This window comes from Rissa tridactyla, chromosome 2 (genome assembly GCF_028500815.1).
Source record: "Rissa tridactyla isolate bRisTri1 chromosome 2, bRisTri1.patW.cur.20221130, whole genome shotgun sequence".
NCBI classification, from domain to species: Eukaryota; Metazoa; Chordata; class Aves; order Charadriiformes; family Laridae; genus Rissa; species Rissa tridactyla.
In genome coordinates this window covers 70493612-70510179 of record NC_071467.1, presented here as the reverse complement: position 1 = coordinate 70510179, position 16568 = coordinate 70493612, and the positions used below count along the sequence as shown (strand labels likewise).

At 42.7% G+C, this 16568-nt stretch overlaps 1 protein-coding gene across 7 annotated transcripts in view; it reads left to right on the top strand.

Annotated features, from left to right (window-relative positions):
* Positions 1-16568, top strand: part of LOC128904962 (poly(rC)-binding protein 3-like) — a 525202-nt gene that overhangs the window by 486999 nt on the left and 21635 nt on the right. For all 7 annotated transcript variants that reach the window (XM_054190157.1, XM_054190151.1, XM_054190154.1 and 4 more), the window contains 4 exons: positions 1944-2060; positions 7387-7518; positions 11890-12018; positions 14215-14358. In XM_054190157.1, the coding sequence (XP_054046132.1) occupies positions 1944-2060; positions 7387-7518; positions 11890-12018; positions 14215-14358 (522 nt within the window). The remainder of the gene's footprint in view (positions 1-1943; positions 2061-7386; positions 7519-11889; positions 12019-14214; positions 14359-16568) is intronic.

Below are 16568 nucleotides of genomic sequence, written 5' to 3'. Positions count from 1 at the left end.
CTCCAGGCTTCTTTATATCAGCACAGGAATAAGAGGCTATCTCTCCACATGATGATAACTTGGTCCTCCTATAAATGACTACCCTCTTCAGTACTTCTTTAAAAGCAAAATGGAACTTTATTTTGACTTTCCTGACAGATGTGGCAAGTTGCATGCCATCTTTATGGAATTAAATGCAACTTTGTCTTGTTCTGTCATTGAGGGTAAGTCAGAGACAACTTCTTTAGAAAAAACCTTGGTTCTGCGCCCTGCAGTTGTTAACTTCCTACACAAATATGGAGGCCACCACATAACATTTTAATTGCTACAGCTCTGCTTTGAGTGGTCATCTATTGCAGGAATAACATCTGTGAAGGCTGGTTGCCGCTGATCCAAGGTGGAGCGATCTTTCAGACAAGCTCCCATGGCTCTGGTTTCAAAGGAAGAGCTGTGCTTTGGGTGAAGGTGGCCGTAGGGCAGGCAGGCCTGCCTGCCGCAGACAGATCTGCCCGGCATGGCTCCTGGTGTGCTCTCTGCTGGGCTGAGTCCCAACAGCACCAACATTGTGTGTGGTGGTTGCGGCCGGAGGTTGCCACCAGCATGAAGGAGCCCTGGGCCCTGATCTCCTTCCTGATCCAGTGCTAATGTTTGATGAGTGCTAGTCCCACTCTGGTTGGCCTGTCAGAAGTGCCTGCTGCGATTTCTTGTCATAGAATTGTAGAATGGTTTGGGTTGTAAGGGACCTTAAAGGTCATCTAGTTCCAACCCCCCTGCCATGGGCAGGGACACCTCCCACTAGACCAGGTTGCTCAAAGCCTGGCCTTGAACACCTCCAGGGATGAAGCATCCTTATCTATGAACACTGAGTATGTCTGCCAGCCGAGTCTGTAGCAGCAAGATTTTCCGATCAGTAGCGTTGTTGGCTTTTTTTCTTGTTATGTTTGGTTGCTGTCACATGGAGAAATAGGATATCTTGCTGTTGAGCAGCAGTAAGCACACGAATAAGGGCTCAGACACACAGCACGTTGGCTGATTCCTGGCAACCCTGAAGGCAAAGGGCCAAATCAACCCAGATATCTCATGTTTGCTACAGGCCCAGATCCTCGAGAAGGTCGGTGCCTGTGGATGTGTTGAGGCTCTGATGACTTGCATTAACACATTTCCGTGCCTGAAACCTCAGGGAAAGCATAGAGTGGGTCTTACCTGAACTGGATTTGATCATTATCTACACCAAGGTCCTCTTAAATATATTTATACCTGGCTTAGGTGTTTTCTCTGCACTGCCACAGTGGTATAAAGGGGACTAAGTATACCCGAGACCTGACCAAGTATACCCATCCTGGCTTGTTTCCAAGACTATGGCTTCTAACTCCTTCCAACAGGGTCCTTGCCTTAAGGAGATAACACCGTTACTGTTGCCTGTCCTACCACTACTCCTTTAAAGGGTTTTTCATTGCGTATTAATTGACTGCCTTCACATGAGACACATCTATAAGTCACCTTCTCCACAATGCGAAGCAATTCTCCCGCTAGATAGATCGAGCCCTGCCTTTGGGTCTCCAAACCAGGAAGGCGCAGCTTTCCTGAGAGATGTTGGTGCTCCCTGGAGACAACAACCTTGTCTGAAATTCTGCATCTCCGTTCCTACTTACGGTTAACCCTGCAAGAGGGAAGGGGAAAGACTTGATTATGCAATTATTCATGACTTTGATTTCCAGAGGCATTACTTGCACACAACGATGAAGGCTGTATAAGTATTTACCCAGACAGAATCCGGCTTCCCGCAGTTAGATGAATTTTTGGAGTGTGATCAGTTTATGCTGAAATTATATGATGTTGGGGCTGCAGTTGTAGTGGAGGGAATTAAATGCCACATGATATTCCTTCCCAAACTATATCCCTAATCCTACTTAGTTTGCTCCCTGGGAAGTATAAATTTGAAAAATATTTGTTCTTTTTGACAGAGTGGTGCTCGAATCAATATTTCAGAAGGCTCCTGTCCAGAGAGAATTGTGACAATAACAGGCCCAACAGATGCGATTTTTAAAGCTTTTTCTATGATTGCACTAAAATTTGAAGAGGTAAGCAAATAAAATACGTTTTTTTCACTCTTCAAGTTGAAATACAAACACTGTTTGAATTTTCTCATGTTTGCTTTAATGTTAAATATGATTTGTTTAATGTTCTATTTAATAGCAATGAAAGTGGCTGTATTTTTATAAATGCTTTTGGCAGTAACGCTGAAGAAAAATAATGGGTCAATTTACAAGCTGTTTGATCATTTCTTTTGCTTTTTGGAGGCTTCAGGGAAAAGCAATTGCTTCTAGTAATGTGCACTAATGGTAGGAAAAATGTCTTGGAAAATTTCTGGTCCCATTGTGGGTTTGATTTGAAAAGAATAATTGCCTAACTTTTAGCTCTGCTTTTATATGATTCCATTTGGTATTGATGTAAATTTTATATATGTCAAAAGGAATGTGTAACTCATTATCTGGAAAATTTTTATTTTAAAAACAAACTGTATGATTACCAATTACCAAATACCATATTTAAAGCTTGGCTTTTAAAATTAATTAAAATAAGGGCACTAAGAGTAAGTGAGGCAAGAGCTCAATTTACTGTAGAATAACCATTCTGTGCAGACGCGTACGCAGAGTGCTGGGATCTCCTCAAGTTTCATGGACAAACTACAATTAGATATGGTCACCACTTTAATGGGAAACCTCACAGAAAAGACAGCAGACTACAGAACATGAACCCTGGTCACCTAGGAGAGGTTTTAGCTCCCTCTGCTTTTGAAAGTCGTACGTCTCCTGTCCTCTCTGGAAAGACAGAGGCCCCTACAGAAGGCAATTCGCATTCTCCTAAAGGACTGAACCACCTGCAGCAGGAGAAAGGGGCTGCGTCTTGCCATCGATGATTAAACTAGAGGGATGTGAATCCCTTTCTTAAGAGTGCTTATTTCTCCAAGTCGGCGAGGTTAGTCTCCACATCTCCCCATAGCACTGGGAGATGCTCGCATTGGTGGGAAGTGTCAGCGTGTGCCTTTATTTAGCCATGGGGATTGTTCACATTTAGAGCAACAGGACTAGAAGAGAGCTTGTGGGTCATCAAATGCAACTGTCTTCTAACATAAGCAGTATGTCTTGCGGCTTGCAACTTCACAGCATGATCAACAACTAGTTAGAATTTTTTCTGTTTCCTAATATCGGATCCACAACCTCCGTTCTCTGACAATTAGGCACCTTCTTTTCACTCCTCACCTGAATTTATTCATGAACAGTTAATGCAGCTTTGTTTCTGTGCCAGCACTGGCCATTAGTTTAAATAATTCTTGCCTTTCCATCCCTGAGGATTCCGCTTTTAGACGTATTTTTAGAAACCAGTTTTATCCCCTCACACCCTTGCTTTTGCCAGAGTAAGGGACCAACCTCAGTGTTTCAGAGGATGCATTCCCCAACCGCTCTCCTGACTCTAGTAGTCCCTTCTACCTTTTTCCTGTTACAGTTCATGTTAAATGCACGTGTTAATTGTGGACAGGTTGCAAATGAAGTCCCGCAAGGTCTTATTTAATGGCGCTAACAGTCCCCTGTCCTCGTTACCGTCCTGACATATCCCTACCACTGCTGGAAGAGCCTCACCTCCTACTTGTGTAATGTTTTGCACACAACCGTGCTGTGCCGGGCAGGATTCCCCAGCTCCTGCTCAGGTGTTTTCCGTGGGAACCTCTTTGGTCTCAGCAGACATTCCTGTCGGACCCCAAACAAATGGCCCTTTTTTTCATACTGCGAATGTTTATCCCATTTATATTTCTCTGATCCTTCATGGGTTTTCAGATCTTCCTGTGTGATATTCCAATCTTTCAACATGTTGATAAAGTACCCTGTTTTTTGTGGCATGGTACATTTTATAGGAATGCTGATTTTTTTTTTCCGTACCAGTTATTAATGAGGTAATAATGATTTTGAGGTTGAATCCTGCAAAACCACGCAAGTAGTTCTGCCCAGCCCAATATTAAAACCACCTATTGTCATCTCTTTCTCAGCTTTATCTCCTACCCATCTTGTCCCAGTCCCTGTTTCTTCTAGCTTAAGCGGCAGCTTCATAGCCTCCAATCCACAGAGACCTGGAGAGAGCAGTCTTTCTGCTTCCTGCATGCAAACCATGTTCTACTTAAGGCCTTATCCTGAAAAATGCAAAGAGAATCATTAACAGACATAATCCCTGCCAGTTCCCACCAAAACGAGTACCCAGTGGAAATAACATTGCATTTCTCATAAAGACATTGAATACTGCACAGCATGGGATCCCCACCCCACCACCCAACACGACGTTTTTGAAAGTGCTATAACTAGCAATAGGCAAAGAAATCTGAAATTCAGGCATCTGACTGGATTTTATGCTTATTTACCCTTGTAGATTTTAGAGGGTAGTCTGGACTTTTCATGTGGATATTATGGCACTCCCTGCAGATTATATATTCTGAAATATCTGTATTGAGATTTAATATAATTGGCTTCTGGTATATTAAAAAGAAGAGTGGTAAAGAAAAATGTCTCATACAATCGGTTAGGTTTCCTGTAATTATTCCTGTTCAATAAAATGAGGTAACTGTAGCACTTCGGAGGCAAAATAAAGTACTGTTTCAGATATTATGAAGGAGCTAGCAACCAAATGTTATTTTTCACGCTTATCTTTCTGTTGGAGATTTCTTCAGCCATTTCAAAAATGGAAAATCCCAGAACAGACAGTGCCTGGCCCAGCTCTGGTTCTCACAGCTACCTTCAAGCAGAACAAAAAAAGATGCAGGTGTGAGGCTGCAGCTTTGAGGGATTTTTTTGGTATTTGTTTTGTGTGCCCACGTCAAGCATTTTGACAGGAAGCCCTTGAACCCTGAATTTCAACCCTACAGCTATATAGCTGGGGATAAGCAGGTCTAGGAAGACATGGGAGCCCTGGAATGCTTTTCTAACATTAGCAAAAATCTCAAAACGCGTCAGACAGAAAAAAACGAAGATCTGGAGGAGTGTTCTCTGTGAGGTTGCTCCGCAGCCTTGTATCACTCTGCTTTGACAACCTTCCTAATCAAAGTTGATTTTCTAGCAGCTTGCTGATGAATGTACAAGCTAGGTAGGTAATTACATAAACAACTAAAGTATTCACCATAGAGGAAAAAGAGAGTTGTTAAAAAAATGGCACTAACCCAGGCAGACCACTGCTGGAGAGGACAATTTAGAGCAGTCATTTCCAGACTGGAGGCTGAGACCCAAGAAATGCAGCTATAATTTCACTGGTGAGTGGGGCGGCTCTGGTTTTGGGTATAAATATGCATAATCTACTGGAAGCAAGTGGTAGTTAAGTGCTGGAAAACCAGCAGGCAGAGCTCAGCGGTCAGACTTTCTCCAAAGAAATAAGTTTGGCAAAATTTTTGTTCATTTGCAAATGCTTATGAAGAAATTACTCAGCTTTAGAAATAAGGAGGACATAAAGGCAAGGTGACAAAAGCAGCTGAGATGATGCCTTTTTGACAAATACTAACTCCTGCTGCTACAGCTAAGGTAAATCTTGTGGGTGGTCATTACCAAGTGAGGAGCCGCCTCACGGACTTGTCGTACTTGCTGTGAATATTGGCGGGTTTAACGTTTCATTTAGAAACCAGGAAAGAAGAATTTTGATACGTTTTTCCCCGGAGGTTTGGTAGGTTTCTGAGCTGCCAGGCTTGCGTGCCTTGGGAAGCCTTAGACACTGTGACTCTGGGGTGCCAGGAGCTAAGGATGCTGCAAGGTTTCAACACTGGGAGCTGGTTCTCCCACCACTTCCAGCTCCCAGTCGGCCCATGCTGGCTGAGCAGCAGCCCGGGCAAGCGGGCAGAAAGCCATGCAAGCTCCAGCTCTAGTGTCTGCCAGAGCCCCGAGGAAATGGATGCAGTGCCACAGGCAGTAAGAGGGGAAAGAAACAGGAATCTCCCAGTTTGAAAGACGGCTGTTCCATGAGAAAGTTCCCAGCCAACCCTACTTGGGATCCTGCAGTTTTGGAGGGGATTTCTCTCCATTCATTTCTCTTTTGTTGTGTTTTTAAGCTGGAATGGTACCGCTACAGGTGTGCTGATGAGCCTGCATTTTTATGTTTTGCTCTTTTTAAACGATGAGGAAAAAATAAAGAGAATAGTGGCTTCCAGTTTTTGTGAAGTGCTTTTGAAAGCGATAAGTGCAGTGAAAGCTTTCAGGACAGGCCAGATATGCTATGGAAGTGGGAGACATTATCAGGGTTCTGCTGGGTGGCTGAAGAGGGGTTCTTTACCTACACGTGGATGATCGTGTGCCTCCACCTGACAGAAACATGACAGAGTGAGATGGCATCATCCGGCTGAAAAATCGGCATGACTTGGGGTTTATTTCAGATACATGGGTGCTGCAAAAATCAGTTATCCCTTTCACTTCATTTTGGATTGCAATCTCTCACTGACATGGGCACTAAACAAAATATGAGTTACTGGCTGGCAGAGGAATGATTTGATAGCTGTCTTGTGGCGTGCAGCAATGCCTCATTCTGTTCAGGATTTTTTTCTCTTCTTTGAAGCCAAGCAAGGTCGCACGGAGCCATTTATTGGATGCAAGAATGCTGCCGTCAGAAATGCAGAGGTGCTGTAGGAATCAGTGCTGGGGTCACTGAGCTTCCATGCCGGTTCAGCAAGGCATGCAGAGTTGTTTAAAGTACTTTTTCTCTTTTTTTTTTTTTTTTAATTTGAGGTCCTGACCACACAGTATAGGCAATTTATTTATTTTTTTAACAAGCAGTAGTGTTGATAAGCAAGAATGTAGGGAATCACATCAGTTCTGTCTACTGGAACTCTTGTTGCATCATAAATGAGTTAAATGAATATGAAATGCATGTTTGCCCTCATTCCTGCCCGAATCTTTTTGGGTAGCATTTCCGTGAAGGGTGTAATAGCTGTGCCATGCCACCTCACAGACGGATAAGATGGTCCTTTCCGCTCACAGCTCGTGTTAGCAAATTGAGATTCTCACGAGCTGTTGGACAGGTGCCCTGCAGCTTGTGGCTTTTCTTTGCCATCCTAAGAGCTCGCAACAGCATCCCATCGATCAGGGGGAAGATAAGCTTTATCCTTTCCTCTGTGATAAAGACTTTAGAGGGATTGTTTTGTCTTGCCTGGAAGATTTTGAACAAACGAAATACATTTAAAACAGTGTAAACCTTGCAACGAGCAGTATATTGAAATGCTCATGAGAACGTACAGTGTAGTCTCATTGGATAATGAGGTACATGGACACAGGTTACATTACTCCCTAGGTCTCCAGGAACAGCTCGGGTGTTTACTCCGAGCCCTTCAGTGCTTTCCAGGAATGACAGATCCTCCACTAATTCTCACTGACATTGTGATTGCAGGACATAAACACTTCAATGACAAACAGCACGGTGACAAGCAAACCCCCGGTAACGCTGCGGCTCGTCGTCCCGGCAAGTCAGTGTGGATCCCTTATAGGAAAAGGAGGTTCCAAAATCAAGGAAATCAGGGAGGTAAGTTTCGGGATGTCTGCCAGGAACCCTGGCTAGCTCGGTGTCCTACCGCAGCCATTTAAAACAGTGTGCCCTGCCAGCATCATCCATGGCGCTTCGCTCATCTCACAAACAGGAGCATGGGCTGTTCAGCCTGGAGAAGAGAAGGTGCCAGGGAGACCTTATAGCAGCCTTCCAGTACCTAAAGGGGGCCTACAGGAGAGATGGGGAGGGACTCTTTATCAGGGAGTGTAATGACAGGACAAGGGGTTACAGTTTCAAACTGAAAGAGGGGGGATTTAGATTGGATATTAGGAAGAAATTCTTTACTGGGAGGGTGGTGAGGCACTGGCACAGGTTGCCCAGAGAAGTTGTGGATGCCCCGTCCCTGAAGTGTTCAAGGCCAGGCTGGATGGGGCTTTGAGCAGCCTGGTCTAGCGGGAGGTGTCCCTGCCCATGGCAGGGGGGTTGGAACTAGATGATCTTTAAGGTGCCTTCCAACCCAAACCATTCCGTGATTCTGTGTGCTGAGTGAAAAGCCTGGAAAAGCCTTGCTCTGGGGGAAGCAGGGGTCCAGAACAGCTGCACCCTTCTACCTTCCTTGAAGCTAAAGACCGTATGTGAACTAAAGAAACAGCTTTACCAGGTATTAGTCCTTGAGGCACAATTTAGCAAAGCAACAGTTTAGTGACAGAAATGGCTCGTCTGGTTTCTCTTCAGGCACAGCCCCCTTCCCAGCAGTATTCAGGTGATCCTGAGTCGGACCATCACAGCCATTTCCAAATTAGATACCACCCTTGCAGCTAGAGAAAGACCTGTAGAGAAAGTAGCAATGGGGAGTCCAGTTTAGTGGACCAAATGCTTGATCTGCTTTTTAGAAACATTTGATTTTCATACTCCTTTCCTGTATTAGATCTCCCTAATCTCACTGTGCCACAGGTAACTTGATTTCATGTATTCCAAACACGTATTGATTTTTTTTAATCCAGACTTTATCTAAAGATATTCATTCAAAGTGCTGTGCTAGCGGCCACTTTTTCCTCTAACCTGTAAAAAATGCAATAATCATTATATGGTGCCAGTTTTAATTCTTCTGTGCATGACTGTAACAAAATAGCAGATGCCAAGCCAAGGATCCAATGTTTGTAATCAGTCAAACAAGAAAATTAGGTACGTGCTCAGTTGTGTTGAGAAAATCTGACTAGAACATTTAAGAAAAATGGATTTTTATTCTGGAGAAAGCAACAGTACTCCTTCTACATTTGTATTCATCCCAACATGGGATGAGATGTTGAATGTCAAGATAACATGCTGATCCTTTTTTTTCATTTGACCATGTCAAAACAGAAGCTTTTGACAGGTTCTACCAAATTGAAACTTCCTTTTTTATCTAAAATATAGATTCAAGACAGTAGGTTTAATTAAGCTTTTAAGTTTCATTTCAAACGTGAAAAAAAGTTATCAGATGTTTTTCTGCCAAAGATAATTTGACCAAATGTCAAGTAGGAGTGGAGAATGCTTTGATCAAAATTATATGTCCAGACTTTGCTATGAAATGTTAGTTTATGGTAGCCTTGGAAGGAAAGGTGAGCACAGGGAACAGTCAGGGGTCTTATCCTGTTGACTTTCAAGTTCTTCCAAATTCTTTCGTTTGGATTCAAATTTGATTGTCCCAGGAGCTTTTAAGAAAGTTCCCTCTGAAGACTGCCGCTGAAAGCGTCTTTTCTTTCCTTGCGAACAGGGAAGTAAAAGCAGCGTGTACGGCTTCCAGTAGCTGACAGAGCTGCCAAAAGCTGTTTCAGAGTTTGGCAAGCAAACAGCTTGTTGTTCTTCCATGTGCCTCTTGCTTTGTAAACTGTGTTCATGAAAACACGCATAGGCCATTTGCCGTAAACTCGCAGAAAAACAATTCCAAGCCCTGACATTTGAAGGGGTCTCTGCGCTTGATGAGACCTGCAAATAAAAGGCGATTACAAATCAGATATTTTTTTTTCCCTTGGAATGCTGTTGCTTTATTTTTCATCGAAGAGTCTGGGAGCAATGCCTCTCAGTAGTCCTTGTGGTCAAACCAGCTCTTGAGATGTGGGAGAAAGGACTTATTTGATGATACTGAGGGGAAGAAAACATTATTTCTGTGCAGATGTTAGGGTCATAGGAAACCCTCCCTCTTTTTTTCTTTAATCCCTAAAAAAGCTTTGTCAGAGGACTTTGTATGGATGGGAGAAGACACTTGTGTGTTGAAGTACATTTCCTGGATGGAAGGAAGGTGTTCATTTTGCCTTATGCATGGGCCATTTTTGGCTTAGATTTTGGATGGCCACCGGACTGTCGGTGTTTGCAGCCATTCATGTCTGGGTGAATGAGAAAGCCAAGCCACGCTCTTGCCCGAGCAGGCAGCAGGCGAAGCCAGGCTAAAGCCTTTCCACTGGAGAAGGCAGAGCTATTGTCAGAGCACACGGTCGAAGGAGACTTCAGCCATGAGACATGATTTCTCTTGGTCCTCCAGATCTTGTAGTTGTCATGAGAACTGTCAGGCAGCTGGAATCCAGCTCATTTCTTAGTTGTGTTAAAATAGGAGCAAGTGTGAGTGTGAACCTTGTGCTGGTGAGTGCTTAGCTCCAGGTTTTACAGCTGTCAATACCTTGGATTTTATCTTAAATACCGGTAACCTCATCCAGAGCACTGAGTGGGTGCATTTAGGACATAGGTTTTTAAAGGTGAGATTGGTCTGTGTACATTAAATGACTGAAGTGATTATTCTGGTGAGCATAGTTTCAGAAGCAATTACCTACTAGTCTGCTACAAGGAAGTAAGAGGATAGTGTTTGGCCAAATAGGTGTTTCGATAAGGCTAATGTAGCGAGAAGTCACACTGCCCGTTTTCTTAAGCATAAGGGTGATCAACAAAATACTGCTCGTTTTTAAGTTGCTGGATTATGACCATAGTCAAAGAATAAACAAGATCGGCAGTGGAAGCAAATGCATAAATAACTGCAGTATTTGGCAGAGTGTTTTGTGCTAGATGTACGGATACCCAGAACTGTACGTTAGATGGCAAACATGATCAAACAGAAAAAAAGGAGGATCCATCTCGAGATGAAGTCTAATTTCATCATCACTCAACACACTGAGCAGCAATTGCACGAGGGATGGTCTTTTGTGTTCAGTCATGTACCCAGGAACAACATGTAGGGTCGCTGTACTATTTTCAAGATAAGATTACCAAAAAAAAAAAAAGAAAGAAAAGAAAAGAAAAGCATGGCTGATTGATCAAATTATGGCAAAATTCCAAAGCCTATTACAGAGCAAAGAATTGATATTCTGGCCTTAAACAGCACTGGTGAACAGAAGATGCAATCAGTAATTTAATCAGTCTTTGGAAAGAAGAATAACATGTGTTGTATGTGACCAGCAGGAAAACAAATTAACTCCTTGCAGACTGACACAAAGTCAATGGTTACTGAAAATACTTTTTTTCAAAAGCCCGAAATATTGCATTGCAGTAACAGTCAGGAGTAGATTTTGTTTGTAATATGTGAAAGTGTTAACTCAACATGAAATGCCTGGGGTTCTTTCTGTTGACTGAAGGGCCCTTTCAAGATGTTTGTGAAATAGTACCAGGATTGGTTTAGCCTCATGTGTTTTTTCTTTCATTGTTTTGTTTGCTTTTTTTTTTTGTTACCTAAGATACATTAGTGCTAAGATCAAATTAAAAAAAAAAAACAAAACAAAACACAAAACAAACAAAAAAATAGCTCATTACCTCCTTGGGTTCATTAATGAGTTGGTGATGTGCATATATTTAATCAACACTAATTATAATTTAGAAGTGCTTCTGTACCATCCTGAGATATTCCAGAGGACAAGGCAATCCCGGATTTCATCCAGAGACACAAGTCAGCCATCTGTGGAGTAAAGAACCATTTATCTGCCACTCATTTGATTAGCAGACCTTCTTCAGTTATCAGCACTTTTTTCCCTTTTTTTTTTTTTTTTTTAATTATTGAAAAGTACTTCATTTCACCTTTTTCATTTTTCGGTCGGCATTGCAACTGTCTGTCTCTGAGGGGGTTAAAAGAGTTGTCCTGAAATTTAGGTCACAATTTGATTCCTTAACAGCTACTGAGGACTAATCTTCCTAGGATGGGTGGGAGTGTTTGCAAATTGGCTTGGACAGGCAAATCCATGTCCTGCCAGACCCTAATTATCCTGTCTGGGCACGAATTTGCATACGCACTCTATCATGTATCTAGCAAAGAGAAGACAAAATAGTTTAGAGGCGCATCCCCTCCAACACATCAGGACATCACTGGGTTTCGAGAGGCACCTGACTGGCCTTCTGAGGGGTTACCTGCCCGATGGTGATGCTCTCTTTGCTTTGTCTCTGCTCAAGTCCACAGGAGCCCAGGTGCAGGTCGCGGGGGACATGTTGCCAAACTCCACGGAGCGCGCAGTCACTATATCCGGCACTCCCGACGCCATCATCCAATGCGTGAAACAAATATGCGTGGTTATGCTGGAGGTAAGTGAGTGCTTGGCGTTACCACCCCTCGCTCGGGAGATGCTCAGACACACAGTTTTCAAGTGCCCTGGGTTCCCCAGAGGTGCCACCTGCCCTTCCCGTACCAGGGATTTCAAGAGGGCTCTGTTAGACTGTGCCTTTCCTGGTGCTTGAGAGCCTCTTGCAGAAGGGTTTAGCCATCAAAGACCAGGGCTATCATGACACTGTCAAATAATAAACCACGTCCAGTGTGGAGCTGCAGCCTGTTCAGAGAGAAAAGCATTTTATTCTGATGCAGAATAGGTCAGAAACCATCTAGGTCTTGTTTTAAATAGAAGTAATCTGACTAGCGTAATTCAGATGCATCAGGACTTTTTGCTTCGTTAGATCCAGGTCATTGCATAAGGCCAGAATGTTTCATTTGGACGGCTGTATTTTAGCTCTTAGATTAAATGATACAAAATTAATTCATATAAAAATCTGGGCATTTCAACCCTCGCTGAAAATTCCCATAATTTCATGCAAGTGCCTTTCTCAACTGATTAAGTTGAATGGAAGTTTGAAAAAAAATATTTCAGCAAATCAAAATGAAATATTTTGTAACTATAATTTTTGACAAGGAACATGAAACATCTCTGCTTTTATCACATTTTCTGCTGGAAAATTTTCTGTGTTTTTTTTGGTTTGGTTTGGATTTTTACTTAAGTCTAATCAAGGGCTGTGTCATTATGATCTCTGACACCCTCCCGTTCTGTTATTCTTTAAAAAGGTGAGGAACAGTGGAGTGTTTAGACAGCACGATGGCTATTGACTCTTCAAAAGTGTGCATTGGATCGAAATGACACTCAGCCTTTGCATCAAAAAGTCACACCGCATAAAAATTAATAAATCCCGTGTTTTACTGGGGAAAAGTGACTCTTGCTTTATTTTGTTTCCACTACTGTGAGGAAGGAATTTTTTTTATAAAAATACAAGAGAACAGAAAGAAAACATTAAAAAAATTATTTTCTATTAATAATATTTATTTTAATAATAATTTGTTAGAGATTGAGTACATGATGGCAATAGTTATCAGCTCTGTGAATACAGTCTATAATCTATTGTCCAAGTGACATTCGTGGAATAAATAGTGATTTGCTAAAGAAGATGAGAAGCCACTTCTCAAAAGATACACAGTCCTATTTTCCCGTAGGTAGAGCCACTTTTTAAATAACTAGTTTGGACATTGTAAGTACTTAATTTTAATGTGAAATCACAAGCAGCACTAAGACGACACTGGCTCAACTGCAGTTTGCTTCTTCAAACTTCATCCAACACATTCATTCAAAAACGAATGTGCTCTAATTTGCCGCACATATTTAATTTGGCAACAAAGACTTTCGTTGACATGAAATAGCTAATTATATGACATTAATTAGCGGAAGTGATATTATTGTCACCTTCTTTAGTTGTAGTTAATGCACTGAAACCGGGGCACCATTCTGCTGGGTGTTGCACAGACAGTTTGAAGCCTTTTTTACAGGGAGGTGCTTGTGCCTTATTTAGGAGGACAAAGTTAGCCTGGGTCAGGGGTTTTCCCGTGGGGTCCTTGCCTTGGGCTACAGGGAACAAACTCTCTTCCCATGCGTTATGAAGGCTGTGGTTATGCTCCTGCTGTAGCCCGGAGGTTTTTTCTCCAACCTTCCAGGTCAGTCAGACAAAGGCAGGATCAGGCTGGTCATTTGCAATCGAACGGATGACTTAATTGAGTTGGTAAAACAAGAAACCTTGATGTGCAGCGCTGTGGGAAAGATCGATAAGCAGGAGACGTGCTCTGTCTTAACAAAGTGAGGGCGCAGGCCGGATTCTCCCAAAACATTGACAAATTGCAAAAATCGTGCCCATGTTTCCTGAAATCCCTTGACATGCTTTATGAAGCTTCATAGCTTCATCCGACGATGGCGGTAATGAAGCCGCGAGTGCCAGCACTGCCTGTTTCGGCTGTGCGGGTGGAACCTCAGCTCTTGCCTTTGAAGCCCAGACAGACGGCCTCCAACCTGCTTTTGGGCTGATGGGGTGGAGGGCAGAGTGGTGTGGGCTGGGCTGGGTTAGCTGCACGCCCTGTTGTCTGAGGTGACCGAGATAAGGAGTGATTTATTAATTTATTTTTTTATTTATTTTTTGAATACGAGTTCTGCTTCATTCTGCATTTTGATCGCTCTGTGTTTTTGTCTGCAGTCCCCACCCAAAGGTGCCACCATCCCCTACCGTCCCAAACCTGCCTCTGCACCTATCATTTTTGCAGGTGGCCAGGTAAGAGCAGACACCATTTTGGCTTCAGCTGGAAACCACACCGTCTTGGCCCAACCTCAGCCAGCGCCTGTTAGTTTTCAACATTTACTCTTTTTTGCCTGGTATAGTATTGATGTGCTTTGTCCACTCTTGTGTGCTTACAGTTTGCAGGAAAGGAGAACACTGCATTGCAAACTTGACACAAACTTGCGATGACTGGTATTTTACCAAGATTTAAAATTAACTGCGGTAATTAAGAAAAGTTTGCCCTTCTGCAAAATGAGAAGTGTTCAGATCGGATGCTCCCTGAATGGGACAAAACTGCTGCTTGTGGGGGTTGTTTTTTTCACTCTTAATTTGCAGCTACACTAGCAGCACAAGCAGTTTTGTCAACTTTTCAGAGATGATCAAACAGCAGGTTGTCTCTGCTCATGAAAGACATACATTTTCTTCCATAGTTTTCATATTTTTTAGGACAAAATAGTGCATTTTTCAGTGAAAATTTTCATGCATATAATTTATGCTGCTTATAGTCCCTCAGGACCAAATAGTGATGGGGTTCTGAGGTTGCAGGAGCTACAGACATGCAAGTGTAGACCTTCCTAACCACGACCTGCAACAGCCTGATTGATAACACAGAGATTTCCTGTTTCTTCTTATATAGTGAAGTTTTGACGATTCCCCCTTCATCTTAAGCTTTATTAGTCAGGGTTCTCATCTGCCTTTGAACCCCCATGTCCGGTGTGGCTCTTCCTCATCTTTTGATAATGCTTGGAAATGAGTCTGCAGGAATTCGCTGACATCACCTGTTGCAGGGGGAATGCAGTTTTAGTAAGTGATGAGCCATCAGTGAACACAGCTGATGTGCACCCTAAAAACACCACAGGAGGCTCAGAGCAGCACTGCCCACATACGTGTAAAGGTGGAGTGAGATGCTGCAAGCCCTGCCCAACTCAAGGGGAAACTGATCTCCTAAATCTGGCCTAGAGGAAGGCAGCCATCTCTCTACCTATGTGAAGCCTCTCTGGCAGTAAGGGACCCCCGCCCAGACAAATCTTTTCCCCTAGATGACAGCAAGGGCGTTTTCTTAAGCAGTTACCCAGTGGGAAGAGCCACTCACCTACATGGTGGAACATCTGCAGGCAGGTTCTGCTTCCCTTCCAGGTCATCACCCTGTTTGTGGGGTGTGGGCTGCTGGCACAGCAGCCCTAGAGACCGTGTCTCACCCCAGTAGGCAATTCAGAGGTCATATGAGAAGCTGGACACAGGGTTCCTGGTGGGTCCAGAGGGGCAGAAGGTGCTGCTTGTACTGTTGGTGGTATGGCAACCCACACCGCCCCAATCTGCCAGTTTGTAAGGAAGCTCCTGCACATCTCAAGTATACATCAAAGTGCCACTGCTTCTGACAGGCCTTTGTAATGAGCTTTCTCTGAATTTTTGTCTCAGAGTTTTACCTTCTACTCTGTAATGATACGTTGTGATGTATCTCCAGATTTTCATAATCTGGATGTAGTAGTTCCTGGTGTTCAAGCCTACCGCTCTCAGCTGTCTTCAAAATAAGAAAACTGCTTCCTTAGTGACCAAAGCTGAGCTGAAATTTAAAATAATTTTCCAGAAATTGGTCTACAACTGAAAGTTCAGAATAATTTACTCCATATATATGTATTAAGTTTACACTGCAGTGCTTTCCTTTAAGACATATGTGTGTATATATGCAGCAGCCTGTGTTACCAGTATTGTAATTGCCACTACCTTCAAAGACTGTCTCTGTATATGATTACTCAAAAACATTGAAACTGTTTGCTGGAGTGCTCTGAGCAGTTTGTATAAATAATCGAGAATGTCCTATTTTAAGGTCTAATAGCTTGTCATCTTCAGTTTTATCAGTTAAAAAAGTGTTCTCACTTTTCTAATGCAACCTTGTTGATGTGAGAAAGAGCGTAAGAGACAGACACTTTCTGTGTGCTTCGAATTTGGTCTCTGACTAAGCAAACTTTTTAAGAAAATTCCTAAGGAGTGTTCGGGAGTCAGTATGGAAAGACATTTTACGTTTCATATGTGGAAATTAATACAGAAAATAAATTTTTATCAGCAGTATTAATTCCACCGAACATTTGGGCTACACTATCAGAAGTTATTTTTCCATTCTAAATGACGTCATGGCTATCTTGAAAGTTTTTGGTTTGTTTAATGCTTATATGTGAAGCAACGCTAGCAAAACTAAATTTCTGGTTTTCCTTAACAAGTTGGGGTTCTTCTGCTTTAAGTATTGTTTTAAACTGTCTTGTGCTTCTTGAATA